The sequence below is a fragment of the Taeniopygia guttata genome, chromosome 7 (genome assembly GCF_048771995.1).
Source record: "Taeniopygia guttata chromosome 7, bTaeGut7.mat, whole genome shotgun sequence".
Lineage (NCBI taxonomy): Eukaryota > Metazoa > Chordata > Aves > Passeriformes > Estrildidae > Taeniopygia > Taeniopygia guttata.
The window spans coordinates 29,421,938-29,447,393 of NC_133032.1; the positions used below are offsets into that span (position 1 = coordinate 29,421,938).

The following is a 25,456-nucleotide window of genomic DNA, read 5'->3' on the forward strand; positions in this document are numbered from 1 at the left end:
AAAACACTTCTAAACACGCACCTTCCCAGAGCTATCGCCAATAAGCAGCCCTCAAGTTCGCCTGCATCACATTGCCCCCCTTCCGACTCCCCCTCAGCGCCCTGAGGTAAACACGGGCACGGAAGGAGAAGCCCCGTTTCCCCGCGGGCTTTGAAGTAACCGCAGAACGCATGAGATTGCATAGAAATGCTTTATTATGTTTGCTTGACCAAAGTAATTAAAATAAGGCATTCCGGGTTAGATGTAAACATAGAGGTCAGCTGTGCAGCAGGTGCCTGCTGCACAGTGAGCAGGTGTACGGCAACAACAGCAAGTGTCAAGTTCTGCTTCTCAAGGGGAAATACAAATTCAAAGTTACATTAATATTTAATTTTGTTTATTTGTTATGAATATGGTTCTCTCAATATTTGATTCTGACAAGCGGGGTTTGGATTCACCACAATGGGTTCAAGTCTGAAAGACCAAGCTACCCAATGTTCCAGAGATAAAACTGCCTTTCACCACACCAGCTCTTGTCACACAGAGAACTATTCCGTGTTGTACAAAGACATTTAAATTTTAAGTTCATTAAATATTAGATATCCTGCATGTGAGCACACTTATTGCTAACATGTGCTTTAAGTGTCACTTCCTTTAAAGAACATTATACAGCATATTTATATTACTTACATTCTGATGTCTGATTTTATGCCATATATTAACATAGGAAAGGATTCTACAAGACTCTGCAAAGTAGTAAGCATCTTCCCTACTTGTCACTGACAATGTCTCTAGCAATAAGTTCTTTCATTATTTCATTGGTACCACCATAGATTGGCTGAACACGGGCATCCACAAAAGCTCTGAGGGAGGAAAAAACAAAACAAGGAAATATTACAAACAACTCCTCAAAATGACCACACAACCAAAAAAAAAAAAGAGAGCATTTTATTTTTAGAGATCCCTCTTTTTAAAGTATACTCTTCCCATTGATAAAGTAGTTCTTATTTTCTAAGAGGGTTCAACTACCTAGACTATTACAACTTTCCAGGGTGCTGTGTTCCAAACCAGGAACTGGGTCAGCATCTCTTCCCTGTTTGTTTATAGTGTAAAGTCTCCACTACTGCCTCTAATTAAACAAACAAAAAAAAAAAAAAGCCCTATAAACCAAGAAGACTTCTGCTACTACTCCACTCCCAATTCTTGTTCCTGGTGACAGCACACAGGATGATGACAGAGCTTTTCCATCTTCATTCTGCTTCATCACACAGGAGTAATTTGGCATTCTCTGGAAACATACATATTACTGGATCATAGAGATAATAAAACCCTCTGTGAGGAACTACTGTACACACAGACAAGCAGGGGTTCAAGGACACCCCAAACTGGCCTTCCTTTAACAAGACAGCGCAGATCACTCAAAAATTACACTCAATGAAAACATGGAGGAACAAGTTATTTTAAAGCAACATTTCATACTTAATGTATTTAGAATTTAAATAAAATCTAAACCTCTTCAGTTAAAAAAAATAGCTTACTTATCACAGCTGCACAGCAGTCCTGTGTTTGTGCTATTTCTACTGTCAGATTACCACCTCTTTGATTTATTAATTAAAAACAGCACCAAAATCTCCACTTGGTGTGTCGCACAGCCTGTAAACAAACTTCACAGATAATATATGAGGATATATACAAAAGCCCCATAAATGTCTCTGAATTCATAAAGTCAGAAAAGAATGGGAATAGCAAATTTCTTTTTCTACATATCAATCCCTTAACTTCTTCATTTTAAAATGTGTAAAAAATCTGACTGTAGCCAGTTATGATCTTGATTTAATGATCTGATACTCAGTGGTAGCTGACCAACGCATTTTCTTCACCCATATGCATTTAATTTCAGATAAAACATAAAACTAGCTCTCCTCATTTCTACTTTTATAGTTTTGCTTCTTTTTTTTTTTTTTCAATTAACATTTTCTTCTAAAAACCCAACTTCTCTTTTGTGAAAAAAAAAAAAAAGACAATAATTGCTGAACAGGTTTTGTGTTTTTTTGAAGAATCAAAACAAAGCCTTCCTGCAGACATCTGTACAGTAGATTCCCTTTCAGTTAAACATGAGAAAAGGAACACTAAATCACTACTAACACTAAACAACTAACACAGAGATGCAAAAGAAGTGCCTCATTTGACTTTGCTGGTAATCTCTCATCACACAATCTGAAATGTTACACTTACTTTGCAATTGGATACTCCCACATGTACCCCCATCCTCCGTGCATTTGTACACACTGGGTAGCTACGCTGTTTTGGAGATCAGAACACCTTAAATGGCCAAAAGGAAATTTGCTTTTAGAAGGACATTATATTACAAAATATAAAGATATGGTAACAAGACAAAAACATAACCTGATTAGTAAGAAATAAAGACTGCTCAATTTAATGCATTAAAGGTTTGTTCCCTTTATGGGACAGCTTTTGGAGAAGGAAAGGTTTCAAAACAGACAGACTTGTTTACATTTCTCACAGGCCAAGAGAATTCTTTTGTGAAGGAAGTTGATACAGTCTTTTCTTGCCAAATCCCTCAGCTTTGTCAGAAATTAACAATAAACCAGGCTTCCCCCCACCACTGCCATTAGCAACACACAGGGATACTCTTTGAGCATAATCATCACCTGTGCATAATTTATTTTCTGCAATAAACTTTCCCAATAACCTTTTCTGCAATAGCTTTCAATTCTAAACATACTGTAATTCTCCAACAGCATTTGCTGACCACAAAATATGGATTTAATAGCACAAAATAAAAATTAATTGCACTGGAAGCTCAAGCTGTAGTTAGAAGACATGAAAAAAAAACACTTTCTAATCATGCAGCTATCAGTGGCAACTGAAGAAATGAAAATGAAAAGCCAATTGCTTCTCCTTTTCCCCAAGCCATCCCCTCTTTCATTTAAATCCTTACAGCTTATTGTATCAACTGTAATTCTGCAGCTGTGAGTTACTGCAATTGCCTTTCCTAAGTATATTCTCAAATTCTTTTAGGTATGTACCACAACCTGTCACCACAAGAAAAACCAAACCAAAACAACCCTACAGACCATTTCCAGATATAAAAAAGAGATGCACAAATCAGGTTTTAAAATCCTTCAAGGCTCTAACTCAAGTCATTGACTACACAAGAAGTTTGAAGGAAAATTTGAGACTGGAGTGAATCTCCCAGTACGTTAGGGAATAAAGCATAAAAAATTCTACATTAAAGGATTTTCTAGACCATTTAAGTGAGTCTTATGGAAGGGTCACAGGGACACCACCGGGGAAAGAGGAAATCCACAACAAATTATGGTGGTAAACAGCTGTGAAAGTGAAGGATTTTCAAAAGCCATGCTTAGGGAAATTTGTTGAGGAACCGAGTCCGCATATCTCAGCTGGCATTAGTTCTTTCCTCCTCCTCAAAACAAAATGCCTCTGCTTCTGTACCTGGTACTTCTAGGTAATCACTGCCAGGAATAGTACTCAAAACCCTTCCTTCCATTGTAAATATTTCTGCTCATTTCCTCTATACTCATTTTGAAAAGCCTAAAAACTGTAAGCATGTGTATCTTCTATTCATTTCTTTGCTCATGTCTCACGTGGGTTTTTTTCTCCCATCTGTGCAATGAACTTTAACTATATCAATTCATGTACCACTACCTTAGATATTTCCAGTTGTACAGGGTGAGGGAGAAGTAGTTCTGGACAATACAGGAAAGCACTTTTTCAGTCTCCATTACAGCAATAGCTGTAGCCAACTATTTCTTCCCAAAACCAGATTGCTTTGAAAACTAACTAGGCCAGACAGCTATTCTTAAGTAATGTTAATTAAGCAGTATCATAGAGCTTCAAATGTATTTAAATTTGGCTCCCAATATTCAAATTTTGCTTAAAAAAAAAAACCAAAGCCATATACCCCACTAAAAAACCAAAGAAAAAAAATCCAACAACAAATTGCTAACAATAAAATGCAAATTATTGTCTAAATATCTAAATACCAATGAAGCACTTACTAAAAGCTAAAGCAGAGCCATGATCTTGTTATTAATGGAAGCCTATTTTAAAAATATGCCTTCACTTTGAAATTATATGGTTAACCAAACTTGGTTTTCAGTGTAACTCTGACTTTTGTTGCCCACATCATTAGAGTTAAGATCATGCAAATAACACTCCCAGATGACTGTAAGCACATACCAGTACTTGGCCATGGAGGCTGTGGCAGAGTCCAGGCGTTTATCTGCATGCAGCTGCAAACAGTTGTCCATAAAAGCTCGGCCCACACAAATCTGAGTTTTTATTTCGGCCAACTTGTGCTGTACTGTCTTGTTTTGGAAGTGGATAAAGAGGGGAGAAGAGAGTAGTGCAGTTTAATACTTTAGGTAGAAAACACAGCATTTTCCAAAAGGACTGCTGTTAGAAGTCACTATTTCAAACTTTGGCTCTGTACATCAGAAGACACCATACTTCCCAGACAATTATGTATTTACCAGTCCTATTAGACAAAATTACTGCTCTTTACTTCTCAAGGTCAACTCAATACACAAATTTAAGACAAAAAGCACAAGAGAAAGGGAAAACACATTCCTAGAGAGCATGTGGCAGAAGGCCCAGAGTGCTGTAACTCTTGGCTCCCTCTGGCAAGGAAATGTCCTTTCACTCTGTAGAGCCATGAACTTTCCCAATTAATAACATTTCACCATCTATTTAATGCTTTTTCTATGTATTCTTCAGAGTTTAAGTTACATGCAAAGAGACTGAAGCAAAACATAAAAGGAATTTTAAAATATCAAAGTTTTTCAGCACCAAGTTCTGCCACATTGGAAAAGAGGTTTAAATAGAAGAGGTAAAATTCATCACAAGGTTATGCAAAACCAGACCAGGCAGGCATTTGACCATCGTCTTGTAATTCTGGTAGGGAGGGGATAAAAAAATCACCCACTAATCAAAGTTCCTTCTTATTTCAGTTCTATTAATATAAAAAAATAAATCTTGCTTCCCTTGACAATAAATACACTGGGCCAGTGTACTACTACAAGGAAAGAATTCATTTCAAACGCTGTAACGTGGCATGACTAAATGAATTAGCCCAAGGCAGAGCTTTAATTGGAAAGGATTATTTATAATATGCACACTCAAGTCATCACCAACAAAAAAAAAATTGAAGAGATATGCAGAAATTCATTATTTTGGCAAAAATAATATACCTTTTGAAATTTATTAATCACTAGCCTAAAAAGGGAGATTATTTTGGAGATCTCTTCACAGAGAACTACTACAAATAGGAAGCATCCCCTACCTACATTTAAACAAGTTAAAATATAGTTCTTTTGTGTTTCAGTCACACAGTGAGAATACTAAATTCCATCTGGAATTATGGACTCCTGAAGGTTAACTTTAAGAACTATGAAGATCATAATCCCCTGAAGGATATCTAGCATTCCAGTCTCTGAAAGTTTCTTGAGTTTTACAAAGTCTCAAGACGTAGAAATGGATTTTTTTGGTAATTATTCCAGAAGTATATCAGAAAAAGAGGTAGCCAACATCTTTAGCCCATGTGAGTCCGTTCTATCCTATAAACCAAGCATGCAGGAGCTTGGCCTTCTTCAACACCAACACTTAATGTCGTTGTCAGGAAAACTGTAGTATAGCAGTCCTGTGGAAAGCAACATCTATTTTATGACTGCAACTGAAGAGTGTAGGCACAAACATCTCAGAACTCAATTACCTACCCCCATAAGGAGTGAGCTCTGCCCACAGAGCATGACCCAACAGCTTTACATGCACTTACACAAACACCTAGACTGCTGCTGGCTGAGGAGTCTCATCACAACATTCATGAAGCACCTCCACAGCACTCGGGCAGCAAGGTCACTGCTGGGAGTCCCCCTCCTCCAGCAGCCTCCAAAATAATTCTTCTGCAATGCTCTGTGTGCAGAGGAACACAGTACCTGCATAGGCTGCCCCCAAGATTGCAGGTGTGATGGCCCCTGCGATTAGGACCTCTGGCAGTAAAATGCAAGCTCAGATGGACAAGGGAATTATTCTTCAGCTGCAGCAAGGGGCCAGGACAGTCCTGCCTACCTATTTCCCCCTCAGAAGCAGCACTGCTGGGAGGCTACCCACCCAAGTCATAAAATACACATATTAAGGCTTTTCTGGTGCTTCTTTAGAATTATTATTTTTGCATTTCAAAAATGAATAATGGGCACACAGAGGCATAAAACAGCCACAGTGAAAGCTTTGATAATGACCCTTTCAAAGCAGCCCAATAATTTTCATTTCATCACTACTTCACATAAAAAGTTATACAGCAAGCATACACTAGAATCTCTACACAAGCAGCTCAGTTCTAACTCACCTGCAAATGTGCAATTGTCTTCCCAAAAGCTTTTCTTTGCCTCACATAATTCCTTGTTTCTTCAAACATGAATTCACAGCTAGCAAGAGCCATATCAGCAATTAGCAGCCTTTCCTTTTGAAACACAAATTACAGAATCCAGTTGAGTTAGTCCTACATTTCTCCGCATCAGATGCACAATTAGGACACAGATGTTCAGTGCTGTTCATTAAGGGAGTGGGAGCAGAAGTCACATAAAATATCAAACCAGACATACTGCATTACTGAAATTAATGAGTTGGACAAATGCCTTACTGTCTAAAGCTCACTTTTAAGTCTTTACTGGCATAATGCTCCATCACAATGACTCAAAAAATAGCTACAGACTGACCACAGGAATCTTACTGACTGAAAAATACACATCAGATTCTGTTTCAATTATTGACTTCCACCGCTTGGTTTAAACAACAACTGTATTTAACAATTTCAATAGGACAATTCTAGGGGGGAAAAGCCTACAAAAAATGGCTTGTTTTTCCTTCTTCATTGCATAGTGAAAAATGAAAACTAAATGCAGAACAATTTTTTCTGTCAACACTAAAACAGTCTGATGTATTGCATTGAACCTGTTCATGGGGACATCTATTTAAAGCATTAAAAGACTTCCTTTGATCATGTTTTGTATTTACTCACAGTATAAAATTTAAAAATATGGTCCCTACCAAATGAGGTAAATATGTCACAGCTTTGACAAAGCACAGACACATTTTGGAAAACAACATTGCCTCCTTGTCCTCTGAAATAATTCCAGAATCTCATAAACTGAGCTGTAAAAAGTAGCAAGATATTTTGGCAGCTAAACAATTTCTTTACTTTGTTATATGAACAGAGTTCCATGTAACTTTAATATGCTTCTACCTGCAGAAGAGCTAGAACAGCAGTGCATGTTTCTTGAAAGAGAATGACAAATGAATCAAAGATATCCAAGCTGTACTTTAATTTACTAAGCAAAGTGCTTCCATACTGGAAATACACAGGAAATCTGTGTTATGTCCTTTTTAATACACTACCCTCAGGTTTTTCAACAGCTGGGTTGCTGATTAAGATATCTGTCTTTGAGCTGGTGGGATATCAACACTTAACAATGCCTAAGGAATTCTACACCTAGCACTGTGTTCTTCAGTTAAAAAACAGCAGCACCAATAAAACACAGTACACAAGACTGTCGGAGACTAGAAAAGATTGATGTCTTGAGACATTTTGGGATGAATGTGTGGGAGTGGGGGGCAGGCTAGGCCCTGTTCTGGTGAGGTGTGCCCTGCTCTGCACACCACAGCCCCCAGCCCAGCCGTGCAGGGTCTGTGGCACACTGGAGGCAGTGCCCCAGTCTTGCCTAAGCCAGCTCCTGAGCGGCTGAGTAACCATGGTCCCACCTTGGGGGAAGCCCAGGGTGGCTCTGGGGTTTAAAAGACTGACCGCAAGGGAAGCTTGTCTTGACCCTATCAGCCTCTAGGAGTCTTTACCTCATCATCACTGGAACTCAGGAGTTGGTAGTCACATGTGTGTTTTTCTGTATTTTTTCTATCTTTCTCCCTTTCTTCTTCTAATTCTCTTTTCATAGAGCATTTTTGGTAATGTAACATCAGACAGGTTTAAAAACTGCTAAATTAAACAGATTAAGTTAATGCTAAAGCAAGTTGGATGTTGCACTACATCCTTTGTCAAAGTTCCTTGATTTTCTACATTTTGCCAGTAAACTTGTGTAATTTTGACCTCCTGGGACTATCTGGTCACTACTTCTCCTGTGAGCTTAACCCATAGAAATGTTTTGGGGTTTTAGAAAGGTCTCCCACTTTGCTAAGCCAGGTGGCTCACCACAATACGTGAATTTCACAACTAACGACAAAATCTGTCTAGGTGTTCTTCCTGCAGACAGCAAACACTCACATTCCTTTTACCTGAGGCAGCTCTGCCATCAGATAGTAGAAGCCTTTGTTCTCCTTTCCAAGCAAGGCACTGGCTGGCAGCCGCACATCTTCAAAAAACAGCTCTGCTGTGTCCTAAGAGGATTTGAAATGCAACAGTTGAGAGTCTTGACATTCTCATCCCATTAAACTTAATTTTTCCCTATTGTTTTCTTGCTATTGTGCACTTTACTTGAAATCCCAGATTTAGCCTGGAAGGATCCTCCAGAAGTCTTCTAGCTGACATCCTACTCAGAGTAGCTCCAGAAAAACAATCAGCTGAGGGCCTTGTCTAGTTAAACTTTCCAAAGCTTGAAAGATGAAGGCTCCAGGACTTCTCTCAGCCCCTGTGCAAGTATCCAGTCACTTTCCTGGTGGACTTTTTTCCCTAATACCTACTAAGAATTTTCCTTAACATAACTTGTCTCCTTTGCCACGCCTTCCTAAAGAAGGATCAGGCCCCACCATCTCTATAGCTAAACACTTCAGAGTAAATGCATCCAGCTTCCTCAGCCTCTCCTTGCACATCACATGCTTCAGACTTCCACAGGCAAAATCAGGATACATTACATTGCATGTTTGTGCTCTGAAGTCTAACAACTAGAACGGAACCATAGCTCCATCTTACATTTATTTAGCAGTTGTCAGGCATTAAGTGGGTTTAGACTTTCTCCAAATCTATTGCATTAGAGCTTGTATGAACTCACTTGAGCTTTCAGGCCAATTTTTTGAAGTTTGCGTCCTTTGATGAAACCTTTTGTTCCATTTTCCACCAGAAAAAGGCTGATCCCATGAGCAGGGGATCGCGCCTCCCGGTTTGTGACTGCAACCACGATCACTACGTCGCTCATCCAACCATTAGTGATGAACACCTGAAAAAAACATAATTTAGAATAAAGCAAGGTGGATAGAGGTTAGACGAGATCACCAAGTAGCATAAGTAAAATTACATTGACACTTTTAGAGGTGAACTGAAAGGCAAGGTTCACGTGTCCAGAAGAATTTCATGCTTTTAATATTAAGGGTTTAGGAACAAGGTAGACATTAATGTGAGAAGTACTGAGTGAGGCAGAAGTGTGACGTTAAAGAATGCACAGATCTGTTTCTTCTGTCTGTCCCATGATAAAGAAGGAATAAAGAAGGAAATGTAGATATTAAAAACCCACAGAGGTTCTCTTGTCTAGAAAGAAATTATTTAGGCGTAACACTCAAAACTACCAACAGCTTCTTGCCACAACTGCTTACTATCACCCTGCAGAACAACTCATGAGCCTGTCAAATGGATCCATCTTCAGTCCAGCAAAAGAAAGCCTTCTTCCCTGTGTACGGCTTCAAATGAGTGGCATGGGCACCTTTTTAGCACCTATGCATATATATCTGCTTGCACACATTCTCACCACTGAAATTCTGCTAAGACTAGAAGTCTCCATCAGTACTATGTTATCAGCGTCAGTACAAAACAAGATGAAGACATTTCATAGCTTTCAAAAAAATGGTCTATTGAACCTACACTGACACTTAAACACTATTTCTGCCTTCTTATTTTTCATTATGGTGATGAAAAAACTGCTTTGCCACAACTTGCCAACACAGTGAGAGCATCTGAAGAAGCTGTTTTGGCTTCTTCTAACATGACCAGCAAGCTCCTGAATAAAGATTCCACAGCTTGCATTGTGGCAACACAAGTTTTTACTCAGGCCACAGAAGATTTCACAGCAGTAGTACATATATTTTATTGTTAAACATCAGTACTAAGAACCATATTGCTCATACTACACAGCATATTTTTCTCCCTCTCCTTCACAGCTTAAGGGAAAATAAGCCTTTTAATAGGCTTATTTTAAAGCTACAAAAAACAACCTATACAAGCCCTCTCATAAATCAGTTTGTAAATGGCCTGCAACAGACATATCTCAAGACCTATAAAAAAAAAGTAACTGGGAAAAAAATCCACCTACAACATAACCCACACAAAAACCCCAAACCAAAAGTAAAATGACTGGGAGGAGATGCTGAGAGCAGTGCACATCCTGCTGCATTCAGCTAAATGTATTCAGTTTCTAAAGCCAATAAGCAGCATGTATGTCAGTGCACTTACCTTACTCCCATTAAGAATCCAGTCACTTCCATCTTTTTTTGCATATGTCCGTACTCCCTGCAAGTCACTAAAACGAAATTCAAAAGGTCCTTCAAAAAACCATTCCAGAAGCTGCAATTTGTATATTGGATTCTATCCAGTACAAAATAAGGTAGATTTTCTGCTACTCAGACATGGGCTCAGTGAAAGAATAGTGAGACATGAAATAGCCGAGTGTAACAGAAACCACAAGCAGGGTGTGGAAAAGGATGATAAATCTGTGCAACCACAGAGGAGCACGAGGTCCCATTCCCCATCTCTACTTGTGGGAGGTGGTGTAATGCAAACACTGATATCAACAGGTCAGCATCCAACTACACAGGTACACCTCAGACAAACAAATGCCAGATAAAACCAATCCTCTTCACAGGCTCAATCCTGATCAGGAGGCTCTGTGAAAAGCCACCACAACAACATGCAACATCTGCCACTTGTAGAAACATCACACCAACAGGTTTGTGTCCCTCTCTCTTTTGGAAACGGGTGAGATCAGCAGTGTCTACTCCAAACATGGGCTGGGCAAGGAGGGACATTTCTCTGAAAGGATTCAGAGGAAAATAAAACAAGGTGTTTTGTTCTACAGAAAAAACAAATAGTAAAGCCAAGCCTTCTTTACCAAGATATGTAATGTCCCACTGAATATGCTTCATATAATAGTATTTCACATGACAAGCAAGTTGGTAACTATAAGCTCAGACTGCAAAAGCAAATACAAAGCATGTTTGCCCACAGTGGGACAATACAGAAATAGATTCTGAGCTACTATCCCAAAATGACAAAGCTGTAGTAATCTATAACAGGTTTTTCAAGTCTTACCTATAATCCCGAAATGACAAAGCTGTAGTAAAGTAATCTATAACAGGTTTTTCAAGTCTTACCTATAATGTAGGATAGTCTAGTCTGTAAAGTAACTAACCAGGATGCTCAGAATGTTTTTCACTGACAAATCACCAGGATGCTCAGAATGTTTTTCACTGACAAATCAACAGACAGCAAATAATGTTGAGACCATTGTTTTAGTAGTTGGCTTACCTGCCAGCCCCAGGTTCTGTCATGGCAATAGCTCCAATGCACTTGCCTGCAACCATCTGGGGGATAAAGTGCTTAATCTGTTCTTCAGAGCCATAGTTTGCAATGTAGGGCATGACTATATCTGAATGAAGGCTGAACCCTGGGCCTGTACAGTTAACATACATCCTGAAAAAAAATGGGATGGGGGGAAGTTCAGAAAAAAGTCCTACCAAAAGACTTGAACACTGAACTTGCACCATAACAACACACACCCAATAATGAAGAAAACCCCACTACACAGAAGTCTCAGAGATCTTTTACCATTATTTATAGAATTTAATTTCACAGCCAAATGAGTACATAACCCATCAGGCTAAAAAAAAAAAAAAGCTTTCCCCAGTCACAACGCCAGTATTACTCAAACAATGATCCAGAATACTTAAAACAGGAGGGATATTTACATATATGTAAACTACCCTTTCCATAGGGAAGATAACATAATTTTCTGTAAGCAAATGTAGTCCATAATGAGGATAATTTATGGAGAAAAAATACAGTCACAAACAACATGATTATTGAAATTCTTCCTGAAGCATGGAGTACTCACTGCTCCTCCCAGACGATGGCTGAAGAGAGAATATCTGCTCCGATGCCTCCATGTTTCTCAGCAATAGCAACACCCAGCAAGCCCTGCTGCCCAGCTTTTTCCCAGAGCTCCCTGCTCACTTGGCCCTCCTTCTCCCACCTGTGAAAAGAACACAAAACCAGGGTCACACACTGAACCCCCCACGTGCTACTGTCTATCTGTCACGGCTGCTGCTTCACACTGGAACACCAGCAGACAGTGCCAAGGTACACAGACAACTCTGTGTCACAGCCAAGAAGCAGTGGCTTAATCACAGAGTTTCTAATCTTCAAGTCCACAGATGACACTGGCATTGCAGGGACACCAACTGCAAAACAAGTTTGAATCTTGCTTCCAGTGCCTAACCTGACAAGATTGCAGACTTGCTATGATTCTTACACCAGACAGGGATTTAGGCAATTTAGCCCCAACCATCTGGATAATTACAGGTCTTTATCCTCCTAACATTCCATTCATAAACACACATTTACCCACATAAAAAATGAGTATACACATCAGTATCTTTCATCAAAGATTTCAACTCTACCAATGTAAAATGCTTTATCAGAACCAAATGATACCATATTAGTCAGTTTCGTATAAAAATCTGTCCCTGTGCACTTCTTATGAGTCAGTACTGTATCTTGGTAAATTACTGCTTTAAGGTACTTTCATATTTGTGTAAATACGTAGTTGAGGCTTATCTGCTGACAATTTGCAAACTTTAACACCACAGGAATCACCTATTCTTGGAAAATAGGTGATTTCTTTTATTTAATGCCTTTGTTTTCTAATGCCACAATTTAAAAATTATATGGTAAACAGATGGTATCAGAGACATTCCTCTGACACACCTGTGTGCAGCAGAGCTATACCATAGCTATTTACCTGCAGTTAATCAAGTATCTTAAAACAGAATCAGAATCACAGAATGGTTTGGACTGGAAGGGACCTTAAACCTCATCCAGTTCTGACCCCATTCCATGGGCAGTGACACTTTTCACTAGCCCAGGTTGCTCCAAGCCCCATCCAACCTGGCCTTGACCACTCCCAGTGATGGAGCAGCCACAGCTCCTCTGGGCAAGCTGTTCCAGTATTTAAGCTGATTCACAGAACTTTTGCTCCTACACTGGAAATCTTAAATCTCTTTTTACCATCTCTGCTTTCCCCCTGATCCCCACTTCCAGGGACATTCCTGTCTCTACTTCACCCAGCACCAAAACTTCTCCTCACAATAATCCACAGCTGCATTCACTGAGGCCACACTTGTCTCTCCACCTCAGTCCAGACAATTAATGTTCTGTGCCCGAGGCCTCCTTGTTTACTTGAAAGATGTGAGAACAGAGGGGTTCATAGGCCACTGCAGTGATGCAAGAATACAAGTTGAACTTTAAGAAATTGTTGTGTCAGCAAGATGTCAAATAGGATTTTCAGCAACCTCAAGCAGAGCCAATACACGTCCACAAACCTGCCCTGGAAGTCCTTCCAACATAAAATGAGGGAAAACACCTGGTTTTATGGACAGAATATGACTGTACAGTGGAAGAGCATACTACTAAAAGGTTGTAGTTTGAGAATTAAAAAAAAACAGTCACCAATTCTGCTGTAAGCCTCCCGCAGCTCATTCCTGCCCCAGAGCCATGATATCCCACCCACACACCTGAGGCACCTCAGCTGTTTGTGGATACACACCTGAGCTGTGTCAGGATCCTCTCATCTAGCAGGGCGATTTTGGAATAAGCCCTTCACTATCCTTTGCTGTTTTCACTTCAAGTAAACTAAAAATTGCTGAAGACACTACTACAGCTTGACACTTTTTGTTCAAAACCATACCCTAAGTTAATTTTTCCCTTTTCAACACTATAATGTGATTGGATATGACTAAAATAAAGGCTAAAACCACTCTCCAGGTCTAGTCCAGTGGAATTGCAACACTTCTGCTCTGTACAGAAAATGCACATATTTCCACAGAAACAAAAATTAAAGAAATTCAAACAAAGATGTTTTGTGCAAGTTTCTTAGTAATGCATAATTCACCTCACCATGCTATAAGTACTTACATGTAGCTACAAAATCTACTGCAAGAGAGACAGTGACACATCATCAAAGCCTTTTTCAGTGACTATTTCCCAACAGTGTGGGAACTGAACTGCCCCCCAACTCCATCCCAAAAACATTTGTGTTAGTTAGTCATAGAGGCATGGAAACTTTGCTGCAACTCTGCAAATGTCATTTGTCTGCTCATGGGCCTAAGGATGCTAGTTTGCCTACACTGGAGCTCAAAGGATGCATTCAATTTTGATTATGTGTGATTTTCCTTCACACATGACTTTCAGAGGTTTGTTTTAATTTGGTAAATTTGAAATAGAAAGTTTGTACATGAAAACTTTAACATGGAACCTTTATATCCTATTGTATCAGGGGTAACACTGCAGAAAGCATTTTGGGGAAAAATTACTATTGGCAAACCAAAATGTTTAGGAAGTTATCTTACTCTGCATGAAAAGGCAGCACTTCTTCCTGAAAGAATTTCCTGGCACTCTCCCTGAAGATATCATGCTCTGATGAGAAGATCCTCCGAGTGCCTACGTCAATCAAAGTTTTAGCAGAAGATGGTTCCAGGCGCTTTGTGCCATGCTGTTCTGTTTGCAGGGGACTGAAAAAAGACAAATTAATGCATCTGTTAGGACACAGGCACCCTATTTGCATAACCCTTTTAAAATGAAGGAAACTCACATGTTACTAAACACAGTTCACATCCCAACTCTGGCACACCATTAGGTGTAAAGGATGATAAATACAAAGAACTAACATACACTGCACTCCACTGGATTATTAATGGAGGTAAAGCAAGGCTGGTTTGTTCTTAACACTTCAAATAAATTAAAAACAATAATAATATATGTAAGTAAAAGAATAAAATTACCCTAATGAAAACAAAAAATACTTTAAAAAAAACCAACAAAAAAAAAACCACCCAAAAACTAAAACAGTGGTAAATGTCAGTAGTAGAAACCACAAAAGGAAAGCCTAATTATGAAATAAGAAAGAAGGCGTTACAACACTTTTGTGGGGGTTTGGAACATCAAGGATGACACACTACTTTAAGGCTGAAATGAAAATTCACTACTCATATTTGTGCATTGGATTTTTTGACTTGCTTTTGTTGTATTGCCATGAAACATCAGGAACTTTAAGTACAGAGCTGAGTACATGGAAAAGGCATTTACTTTTCCTTTCTCAAACTATTTTGTTAGTCTCTCGGTTCCTCTGCACATTAACTATGTGTAGTTCTACAGAACTCAGCTGAGTCTATGCTTATTTACTCTACTACAGAGACAAAATTCTATTTACTACCACATACAGTTATTCAGGTTCTGTCAGTAAAATAATCCCCCTAAAACACAGACTCTACTTACTTTTAATAATATTTGGAAAAAATGGGATACAGCAACTTGCTTGTTGAGTATTTTGTATCCTCAAAGCTAGACACACACTGCCTCTCTCAAAACCTCCACCTTATTTTTAAAGCTGTTTAAGACGATGCTGACTTATTTAAGCCCAACCTTTTGTTTGATTGTGGCTCACACCCTGCATGTCACACAGGGAAGGGGGCTGGCTGCTCCCTTACGCCGGGAAAAACAACTAGAAGGTCTGACAAGGTGTGATCCCACCGCTGCCACGGGGGAACGCGGTGCCCGGGCAAGGTCGCGCCGGCTGTCACCTGCTGCCACACGGGACCCGCGGCTCCGGGAACCGGAGCAAAGGTCGGGAGCTCACGGGGATGGATGTGCCGCGGCTCCCGGGGCTCGCCCAGCCCCACTGCCCGCTGCCATGGGGGCACGGCCCCCCACACACGTACAGCACTCCCACACACGCACCCACAGCCTCCCAACACATCCGCACAGAATGGACAGCGCATACACACAGCCCCGAGCAGCTGGGCAAAGACTTTCACCCCGGTCTTTAGGGAAGCCAAGCTGAGGGGCGCTCAGCCACCCGCACCCCAGCGCTGCCCGGTCCCGCTCACCTGGGCTGGGCGGAGAAGGGCCGGGAGCCGGCGGCCCGCAGCAGGCTGCGCAGGCGGAGCAGCCGCGCCGCCATCTTACGGGACAGGGCGGGACAGGGCAGGGCGGCACCGCAGCCCCCGAGTTATCCCCGCGCCCGCCTACCTCCTCTGCAAACCTCTTCCGGGCTGGAGGCGGGCGTACCGGGAAACATCGGTACAGTTCGTGTTCTTCTCATGTAGCTTTGCAATCGCCTCATGGAGGGAAGCGAGGGCAAAGCCGGACGAAGGGGTTGTGCGCTGGAGGCGGCTCGCGTGATGGCGCCCGGCCTGAGGGACGGCCCTCCATGCCACGGCTCCATTCTCCTTCCTCAGAGCCCTCAGGAAAGGGGGCGGCATGGCGGGAAACTGAGCCCCCGGCCCTGAGGGCTGCCCTCGCTGGGCCTTTTCGCCCCTGCCCGCCAAAATAACTTAGCACATTTTCTCTGTGTGTGTGGTTTTTTGGTTTGTTTTTTTGGATCTTTTAAAAATTATTTTGGGGGGGTTGTTTGTTTTTTGTTGGGGGTTGTTTGTTTTGTTGAGGGTTTTTGTTTCGTTTGGTTTTTGTTTGTTTTTTTGTTTTGTTTTTGTTCGTTTGTTTTTAATTTTGGTTGATGTGTGTGTGTGTATTTTGGGGTTTTTTTCCTTTTTTGAGTGCTGGTTCTCTAAATGAGGTGGTTTTTACCTAATTATCGTGTGTAGGGGGCTTTCCAGAAATGGAGGTGTTGTTCTGAATGTTACCCGTCACACAGCTCCTGTTCGCACACTGAAGCAAAGTATTTCTGTTTTTTTAAATCCTAGTTTGTGTAAAATAAGGAGCTAGTGGTAACCCATAAAAGGCTAGCTCCCCATTTATCAGAACTTTACTATATAGAGATTAACAGACAAAGGCATACATTTTATTACATAACCTCTTTACTGATTAGTACTCAACCCACTGTTTTCTAGTTCTATCTTTCACTTCTCATGCAAATTAATCCTCATGTGCAGTTCTTCCCTCCGTTTGAGTCTGGAGTCTGTTTTGGGTAGGTGGTCAATGAGCCAGTGGTTACAATCTCCCTCTGCCACAATTACCTTTCTTCCAGTTACTGCAATGCTCATAACTGTGCTAATTAACAACAACAAAAAAATACTCAAACAGTTATTCACATCTTGGGAGGGGGGATTTCATATCAGAGCAGGCATTTCTTTAGGGAACAGCAAACCATTGGAAGTGGGGAGAAGGATAAAGATTTAATAGTGTGCTCATAGTTCTTCATCCCTTTGGCTCCTGAGGTCACCGTGCTGCAGGGGGCACAGTGCTGACAGAGGATAGTCTCCTCAGTCAGCCAATTTGGGAGAGTTTTGAGCCTTAAATAGGCATCTTTCTCTAAGAAACAGGCTCCTATCAGTTTATTTTACCTACAATACCCTGACCTACAAAACTATAGATACAACTAGATATGCATAGAGATCTGATAACTAGATCTGGTATCTAGAAAGTATGTGTTGCCAATCATCATTAAGTATGGGGTTAAAATTATATATGGTTCTCATAACTGGAGTTTTACATACTTACCTCATTTCCTGTGTGGTATTGTGGAATTTTCAGGAATTACCCTCTGGAGTCATAAGATGACACAAAATGTTTCAGCAAAAAGGAAGTTTTGAACCTTGATGTTTGTTAAGAAATAAAACAAATGCTGAAAAGGCTCAAAGTTCAAGTAGATTGGACCAGGAGATATTTTTCAAAACGTCATCATTGTAAACTGATACTTTATTGGGAGTGAATTGTACAAAATTGTTAAAAGAATGCTTGTGTTTTGGGTGGGTTTATATAATACTGACCCATAGTCTAAACATGTTGAAAGTTTGTTAACATCTATAAAAAATATTTTCAGCTACAGTGTTCCTACCCCTTAAGCCGGGAGATGGCACTAGGGGAGCAGCTATGCCTGTGGATGGGAGTGTCTGAAAGCAGCAATGCCTTCCGAGCAGGGACGGTGTTTTCAGTGTGTGACACATCAGCAATGCGCAGAGCTGTCTGTATTTGCAGACAGAAGCATCTGCATTACAAAACCGTTTGCAACCTGGAAACTTGTCCTGTTTTTTCATTTAAGAGTCTGATCTCATTCTATCAGAGTAGGCAGGAGGGAACCATGCAGGAGCAGTTGAGAGGGTAGAAGTAAAAAGGAGATTGTTGGGAATTACTGAACTTGGATGCCTAGAAGGAAAATTTGGCTATGTTTATGAAGTCCTGTCGGGTATAGCCTCCTGGAAGGTGCCTTCCTTAAGCTGGTGTAGGCTCCTGGGTAAGCTCAACACCTTGGTCATAGTCTGTTAGCAAGCAGGAGGCTGACAGGGAGAGTTGCATTCCCAGGAATGCCAGGTCAGCCTATTTACAGTCTTGGCAGCTTCGTTGTAGCTAGAAAATCTGGCAGGACATATCCCATCACATACGTACCTATGCACTGTAATGGAGCTGAGAGATGGTAGATCTTGTCCTAAGCTACAGAAAAGTGAACTTTGTCCAGGCTTCAAGGATTTGTTTCTGGGATCAGAAAATACCTTAAACAGATGGTGGCAATCAGATTGACATTTGGCATTCTTTGGGGAAGAAGTGTGGGTACAAAAATGGGACATTAAGAACAACCTTTTTCCTTTTTAATGTGCTTACAGAAAACAGAGTAGAAGTAGATACTGCAACAGGACAGAAAGTACAAATGCATTGTTGCTCCTTACAGATGCTGTTTCCACTTTAGGATTGTGCTTTTCTTGCAACAGTGTAATGGGTCTTTACAGAGAGGTCTCTGCACCTCTGTTCCTCCTGGAGGCATAGTCACATAATCTATAATTCCTATTTTCTGCCCTTCATGGGGATGCCTTCTCTTTATAGTCATCTCCCGTACCAATACATGGCCTGTCCCTCCTTCCTGAACTCTGGTGTAGGATAAGGAGAGGATAGGGTTTGCTCGAGGTTATTGGTGTAAATTGTTCTTCCCTGCTGAGTTGGTGGCAGACTTTTTCCTTTGACACTCCAAACTGCACAGATCTCTGTTACTCTGTGATAAACACTAGATAAGCATACTCAGAAGTAACAATATCCACTCCTTTGGTATTAGAACTGTTGTCAGCATAATAGTCAGAGAGCTCCCCTACAGTGTGCACAGCCCTGACCTGAGGACTTTGTGACATTTGGGCTTTGCTATGAATTGGTTTGGTTGAACAGTCTCTCTGCAGTCACCCATTTTGGTTTTTTTTTTCATTATTTCCAGTGTTAATAGGTCATTTCTACAGCTAGAAAGGATTACCTTCAGTGTCTGCTTTGCTGTGATCAATGTCTAACAATGTTTACTACAGTGAGTGTAATTTAAAGCATTATCTTGCTGAAAAAAATACACATGGCCTTGCTAGATACCAAGTTAGAAAATAGAGGAATTGTAGGTTACCTGGAGAAAAAGTGTTCAAAGCTCTGTGAGTAAGACAGGTTGAAATGAAAATTGGGTTGGTTTTTGTCAAACTTAATGTTCATCTGAGAAACATGTATTCTCTAGACATGAAGACTGTACAAGTATATTCAGGTAAGAACAGCCATATAAAAATTATCTGTTTCTAAGGAAAGATAATTTTTGCAGACTTTCATTCTCACTGCAAAGTAAAAGAACTTTTATACCCTTTTTTTCTGTCAAAGAATTTACCTGCAACTTTCTATGTGTATTCCTGAGCTGGAATATCATTAGTCCTATTACGTCTGCAGCAGCATCTGTATAAGCATGTTGGATTTTGTTTTGATAACAGACAACTTAATGTGAAAAACTAAGAGTTAAACTACCAGTAGCCCTTGGATGCAATTGTCCTAATTTTTCTCAGAGCTTTTTTGTCACATGCTTGCCTTTGAATGATGTTTGCTCTCTAAGGTACAAATCTGAAGCGGAAGATCTGCTTATAGACATGTTCTTCTTGAATGGTCAGTCATTCTGAGCAGCTTCCTGAGAGTTGTTGCCACCACGTCCCAGCCCTGGGGGTGATTTCTGTCTCTGTATCTGTGTAAGGGAAGCTCCTGTTCAGCCATGGTCTCCTGTGCTCCCCTCTTTTGCCACATGTGGTGGTGATACTGTCTGTAAAGCCAAGCTGCAGGATCTGTTTAGAGGTTTTGAAAACACAACGACGGGTAGCACTGGCCCCTCTCACAAAGCACTTTATTTCCTTTTCAGACTTTCAGTCTGTGTTGCAAAGAGTGAGTCCAACTGTTCATGTCCAACATTCACGATATGAATAGCCTAGAGGTTTGGTTTCTGAGCAGGTTATTTAAAGCTGATGTGCTGTCTTTTTTCAAGAAGAATACAGTGCCGATTTAGCATGAGTACCCATCAGGGGACCTCCATGTTCTTCGTCCAACTTCTCTGTGTTGGCATTATAGTGCAGGGAGAGCTGGAATAAGATGCAGAGCTCAGCTTACTTCTCCCTGGATACGTGACTCTCCTTAGTGTGCCTTAGCATGGGGTCACACCATGTCAGTCATGTGGGCATGAGATGATGTGACAGAGACAAGCAGCAGCGAATGGTTGTGGCTTCAAGTGGGCATGGGCCTCTGGTGACCAGCTCATTCCTGCATCCTGGCAGAGCACCACAGCAGTGCTCTCACTCTCTGACCACATGGAGCATATAGGCACACAGCTGGAGGGAGAGCCATCTCCTTCAGCACATGCCTAGGAGCACCAGGGAGATCCCACAGCCCTGCAAGGCCTGTGTGTGAGGTCCAGCATTAGCTGGGAATTAGCAGAAAGAGGCATGTGGGAGTCTCGTGAGCTGAGAATGAAACTTAGCAGGTCTGAAGGTGATGTTGGCAGGTGATATCTCACCATGGGATGGATTTTGTTGTCCCTGGGTCTTCCAACATGAAACATCAAACTAACATATTTTAAAAAGGTTGCTAATCTTGGGTGCTGTCTTGAAGCCTGTGCAGGTATGTCTTTGTTAGATAGCTGTCAGCAGTTTTCAGCACACAGCAGTGGCAGTTTGGAGCTTGACTGTATGAGTTGCTCAATAAAGTATTTCAAAATCACTTCTACAGAAGCTGAAGAAGAGCAGCAGTTTCAGGAAGCGCTCCCAGTGAAGATAGAAGTTACACATTGAAGGCCTGGTTTCCTCAGTGGGAAGAATTTGTTATGTCTGATACCGAAGAAGGAAGCTTCAGCTACTCAGGTGTTCATCAGTTTGTGTTTATGTCAGCAAGAGGCACAGGGTAAAACCTCTCAAAGAGAGCTATGAAGAATTCAAATTTTCAGTGAAGTTTGTTTCTTGATGGGTTTTGTCCTATGTAAATCAGCTGCAGACCATTAAAAATGCACTTGATTTTCAGCAACATAAACCAGCAAAGTGTGAATCTGAAAGGCACATAAAGGCACTGGCTGAACACAGCAGACATGAATATATTTAAGGTGTTGCTGAAAGTTGAAAGCATTGCATGAAACAGGGCTGCACAAATAAGGCATTATCTCCCAGGAAAGGACTATTGCCTTGAAGTGTAATAAGCATTATTGTTGTATTAGGATGAAATTCTGTACTTCTGTACTTTCTATTATATCATAATCAAAATGAGTGGCATCCTGTGCTATGGTATTATATACTTATAATACTATTTTAAGGCATCTCTGTTCAAGTAATATTGATGCTTACAGTTTCAGACTTCATGTTAGCTATTGGTTTGGTATTGAGGAGAAAACCACTCCATTTGGCTGATTTAATAGAGCTCAAATGATAAAGGCAACACTGAGATCAGCCCTCATGAACTACTTTTTCTTCAGCAGTGCCAAGTAGTTTTGAAGCTAGGGTTTCCTAATCCTAAATTCTGTAGCCTTACTGCTCTTTAACTTTTTTTTTCTTTTGTAATGTCCAGAATACACATGTATAATTTAATGTACCAATCACTTCGGGTTTGGATACAGTAGCTCTAACAAGTAATTTAGGATTTCCTTCACAGGTTTTGGCTGCAATCCAGCCTACATCACCCTTTACCCAAAAACATTCTCACCAATTCAGAGCTGGTGGTTGTCTCAGTTTTGGAGACAAATTTCAGGAGAAAACGCCCTGGAACAAGTGTTTCCTCTAAAGAGAAAAAGGCTTCAATAACTCCCTTTTCTTCTACCAATGAGAGTAAATTGATAATTGATACCAGTGCGTGTAAGTGAAAAAAAAAGATAATGGTTTATTAACAAAGTGTGTGGGGGGGATGCCTGCAAAGCATAGAAAAGGCTGGAATAAATGCTAGATATGAACTCTTGGAAATGTAAAGGGTTTAATCTGCACTGAGGGAGGAAGGATTTCTTTAACAGGTGCTATGCTACTTTCAAGAAGCAGAATTAGGCAAGCACCTCCCTTGCCCAGGGTAGGTATTGAGCTCAGAGAATGTAGGAAGACATGCTGGGGGGTCTGTACTCCTGCTGTGGTGATTAGCCAGGGTCCTTTGTGGTTGTGGGGTTGTGCTCAGCTTGCCTGGCCTGCCTTCCGTGCATGCCTCGTTTCACAGCCTTAGCAGATTTGCTAAGAAGGTAAACAAGTCCTGCTCTTATGAAAAAATGTTCTTGCTGGGTGGTCTTCATACCATATACATGTTCAATTAATTGCTGGTTTTTATCCTTTCAGAGATGAACAAGAGGTACACTAAGAGCATCAACCTTTGCTCTGAAGATTGAGTACACTCCTGGATGACTTCAGGGACAGACCAGAAGAAACATTTTAAGTTAAGCAAAGGCAGAAGTGTTTTATTTGTTATCTTCTAAAAATTGACTTAGCTTTTGAAATAGACAGGATGGTTACAGATGAGAAACTCTGAACTGAAACCACTTTTTAAACTAATGAAGCAGTTAATAAGCACTGTCATTTGCATGAAGGAGAACAATTTGAAAAATGGTAGTGTTCAGTATAGCATGGAGTAAAAAATATGTCTGTTTTTGTGTCACAAGGAGCCAAAGAAAATACTTTCCTGAGCAAATAGTCTGGAGAGCTGATACTTAGAAACACACAAAAGAGAAAACTTTTTAGTTTTGTGTCTTTGAGTTGGTAAAGCTGAGGGATGCAATAGCCCAAAATGCCCAGCCTATGGTTTCAGTTTTGTATGGCATGATAACATACAGAATGTTCTTGTTGTTCCTTGAATGATGCAGAATTCTAAACTGGGTAACAAAACCATAGGAAGCAATTAATCCCTTTTACCTGGAAGGAGGTGTTTCTTTCTTTTATTTTTGCTGGTTTTGGAATTCAAAAAATCCAGGGTTTTCTTGAGCCTTAGAAAAGAGCTCAGTTATTGCAATTGGAAAGAGCTGCTTCTCTTCAGAGAAGAGAGACTTCTTCCTAAGTACCAGGAACTATGGAAAACAATCTGGAAACTTTGTTTGCCTACTGGATCTCTACATGTTAATGATGGGGTGGATGGCAATTCCTTTTTAGCAGCTATTTTAAAGCTTTCTTCAGTCATAATTTCTTGTATAGATTAGAAATTTTCTCATAGGCTCTCTGTAGCCTCTGCTCAAAGCATTTAATGCCAAGTGGTGGTGGCCCCAGACACAGTTAATGTTCTGCAGGGTGGATGAGGGTTATGTTCTTAGGACTGGCTAATTAGTTAGGCTCTAGGAAATTAAATACCACTATCCTCACCATAGCTGTGGGCAGAGGCCATCACTGTCATGCAAGGTATGGAGAGGATGTGACTGAAGGAGACATCCAGTGGGGTTTTCTGTGACAATAAAGTTACACTTTTTGATGTTGTGAACTCTGTGCTGTACTGACCTTCCTACAAGGCATACCTGACTACAGGGGTTTTTCTTTCATTATTTTCTCTTCCTTTATATCCAGCTATGAAAAGTTAAGCATGGCTGTGCTCTTGAGATTTTTTAAAAAGGTGTTTGTGCAACTCTGCCAGTTCCAGAAGGGCTTTGAATTCAGTAACACTTTTATCATGAAAAGGAACTCTATTTTAAATGGGTTGTATTGCAGGGCCTTCCCTTCAGTGCAGGCATTCTGTGGCTGCCAACTGCAAATCTGCATGAAGTGTGAATCAAGTTTCCAGACCAAAACCCTCAAAATGTGATTGGCTTAAGTGCATGAGACTTTTTCTTCCCCAACTGTAACAAATTATAGGTGCTTTGTTTCTTCACATTTTCACATTCAAGCCTGCTTCACAAAACTCATGGAAACCACAAAAGAGACATTTACTCTTATTATTCCATGTGGTGCATGGGGTTTACTTGTGATTTCTTGGTTCTTGTAGCTGAGCCATAAAAAAACAACCTCCATTGTGGTGAAGTAGAAGCATGTTAGGCACTCCTCCTCACTTCTGGTTTTCTTAAGGATCTGCCTTCATGGAAAATGTGCTACATAGCCCTGTCCTGCTAGGTATCAAAAGAGGTTGGAAGTTGTTCCAACCTACATGCTCTGATGTACACTAAAGGCACAACAAGTTCCTTTTGCTGCCTAGCAGGCAACAGGGAGCTGAGAAGGAAAAAGGTCAGCACAGGGAAAAGTGCACCAAGGAGAAGTGTTCCAAGTGGCCATGGAGAACATAACTGCTGAGCCAGTGTGAGGTGCTGCTTTTAGCATTGGCTTTCTCAAGACTTTGTGCTGTCTGGCTGTCCTGGTCTCTCTCATGTGCTCCTCATTGCCCAGTTTTACTCACAAGACCATGAAGAGGCCAAGTGAGATTCAAAGGATGTTTGTGAGGTTGAGCATGAGCTGAATTCCTTGCAGCCACTGGCTACAATTCATCCTGTGACATTTCTCTGTGCCTAAATGCCTTTCATCCAGCATGAGACTGTATTCTCCAACAAAATAAATGTTGCATGAAAACTAATAAGACATGGTGAAAGAGAATTTTTCTGTTTAAAAGTATACTTACAAATAACTGTTATTGTTTCTATTTCTTTTAACCAGTGCGAATAATACCTCCTGAAATACTTTTCATGCTGCTGAGGAAATACATGGATGTTTTTTATGGCTTTTATCAATCTGCCTCATTAATTTCTTAGTGTAAGGCCTTTCCAGAGGGCTGGCAAAAGCCTTTCTTTTACAACAAACAGTTTGATTTAGGAGTGCTGCTCCCCACTATTACTACATTGGTGGAGAAATTATAGTTTATGAACTAATCTATGGCATCCTCCCAAACCATAGATTTTGAAAATGGAAAATTCAGTTTAATGCTCTAATGAACCATGGTCTGATAGGTACTGTGCCAATTAGTCTAGAAGGTAGATGTGTGTGAAATTTGATATTTTCAGCAACATTTAGTACTTCATTTTAAAGTAAATGTAAGTGCCTGGGTAAATGAAAGTGTTGCAATTTTTTGTTATAAAAT

General features: G+C 40.6%; 1 protein-coding gene and 1 long non-coding RNA gene across 3 annotated transcripts; one reads left to right on the forward strand and one right to left on the reverse strand.

The window, feature by feature from the left end:
- Nucleotides 1-176: 176 nt before the first annotated feature.
- Nucleotides 177-16,271, reverse strand: ACADL (acyl-CoA dehydrogenase long chain). Its single transcript, XM_002197023.7, has 11 exons — nucleotides 16,114-16,271; nucleotides 14,578-14,739; nucleotides 12,066-12,203; nucleotides 11,480-11,644; nucleotides 10,409-10,475; nucleotides 9,018-9,182; nucleotides 8,305-8,406; nucleotides 6,368-6,481; nucleotides 4,204-4,331; nucleotides 2,215-2,301; nucleotides 177-842 (listed from the first exon to the last, which is right to left on the reverse strand). Exons 1-11 carry the CDS (start codon nucleotides 16,185-16,187, stop codon nucleotides 749-751), a joined length of 1,296 nt encoding a protein of 431 aa, XP_002197059.3. The 5' UTR covers nucleotides 16,188-16,271; the 3' UTR covers nucleotides 177-748.
- Nucleotides 16,219-24,958, forward strand: LOC115496020 (uncharacterized). 2 transcript variants are annotated; one of them, XR_003961395.4, is made up of 3 exons: nucleotides 16,219-16,306; nucleotides 21,182-21,312; nucleotides 22,753-24,958. It is a non-coding gene; the product is annotated as an uncharacterized lncRNA (long non-coding RNA). The 2 variants fall into 2 exon arrangements; XR_012056830.1 differs by lacking the exon at nucleotides 16,219-16,306 and having other exon boundaries at nucleotides 16,417-21,352.
- Nucleotides 24,959-25,456: the final 498 nt, after the last annotated feature.

Coding starts and splice junctions, on each gene's coding strand:
- ACADL (XM_002197023.7), bottom strand. CDS start 16,187: ATGGCGGCGCGGCTGCTCCGCCTGCGCAGCCTGCTGCGGGCCGCCGGC. Junction 10,476..11,479: donor ACAGAACCTGGGGCTGGCAG/GTAAGCCAACTA, acceptor ATTTCGTTTTAG/TGACTTGCAGGGAGTACGGA. Junction 6,482..8,304: donor TGATGGCAGAGCTGCCTCAG/GTAAAAGGAATG, acceptor GTGTTTCAAAAG/GAAAGGCTGCTAATTGCTGA.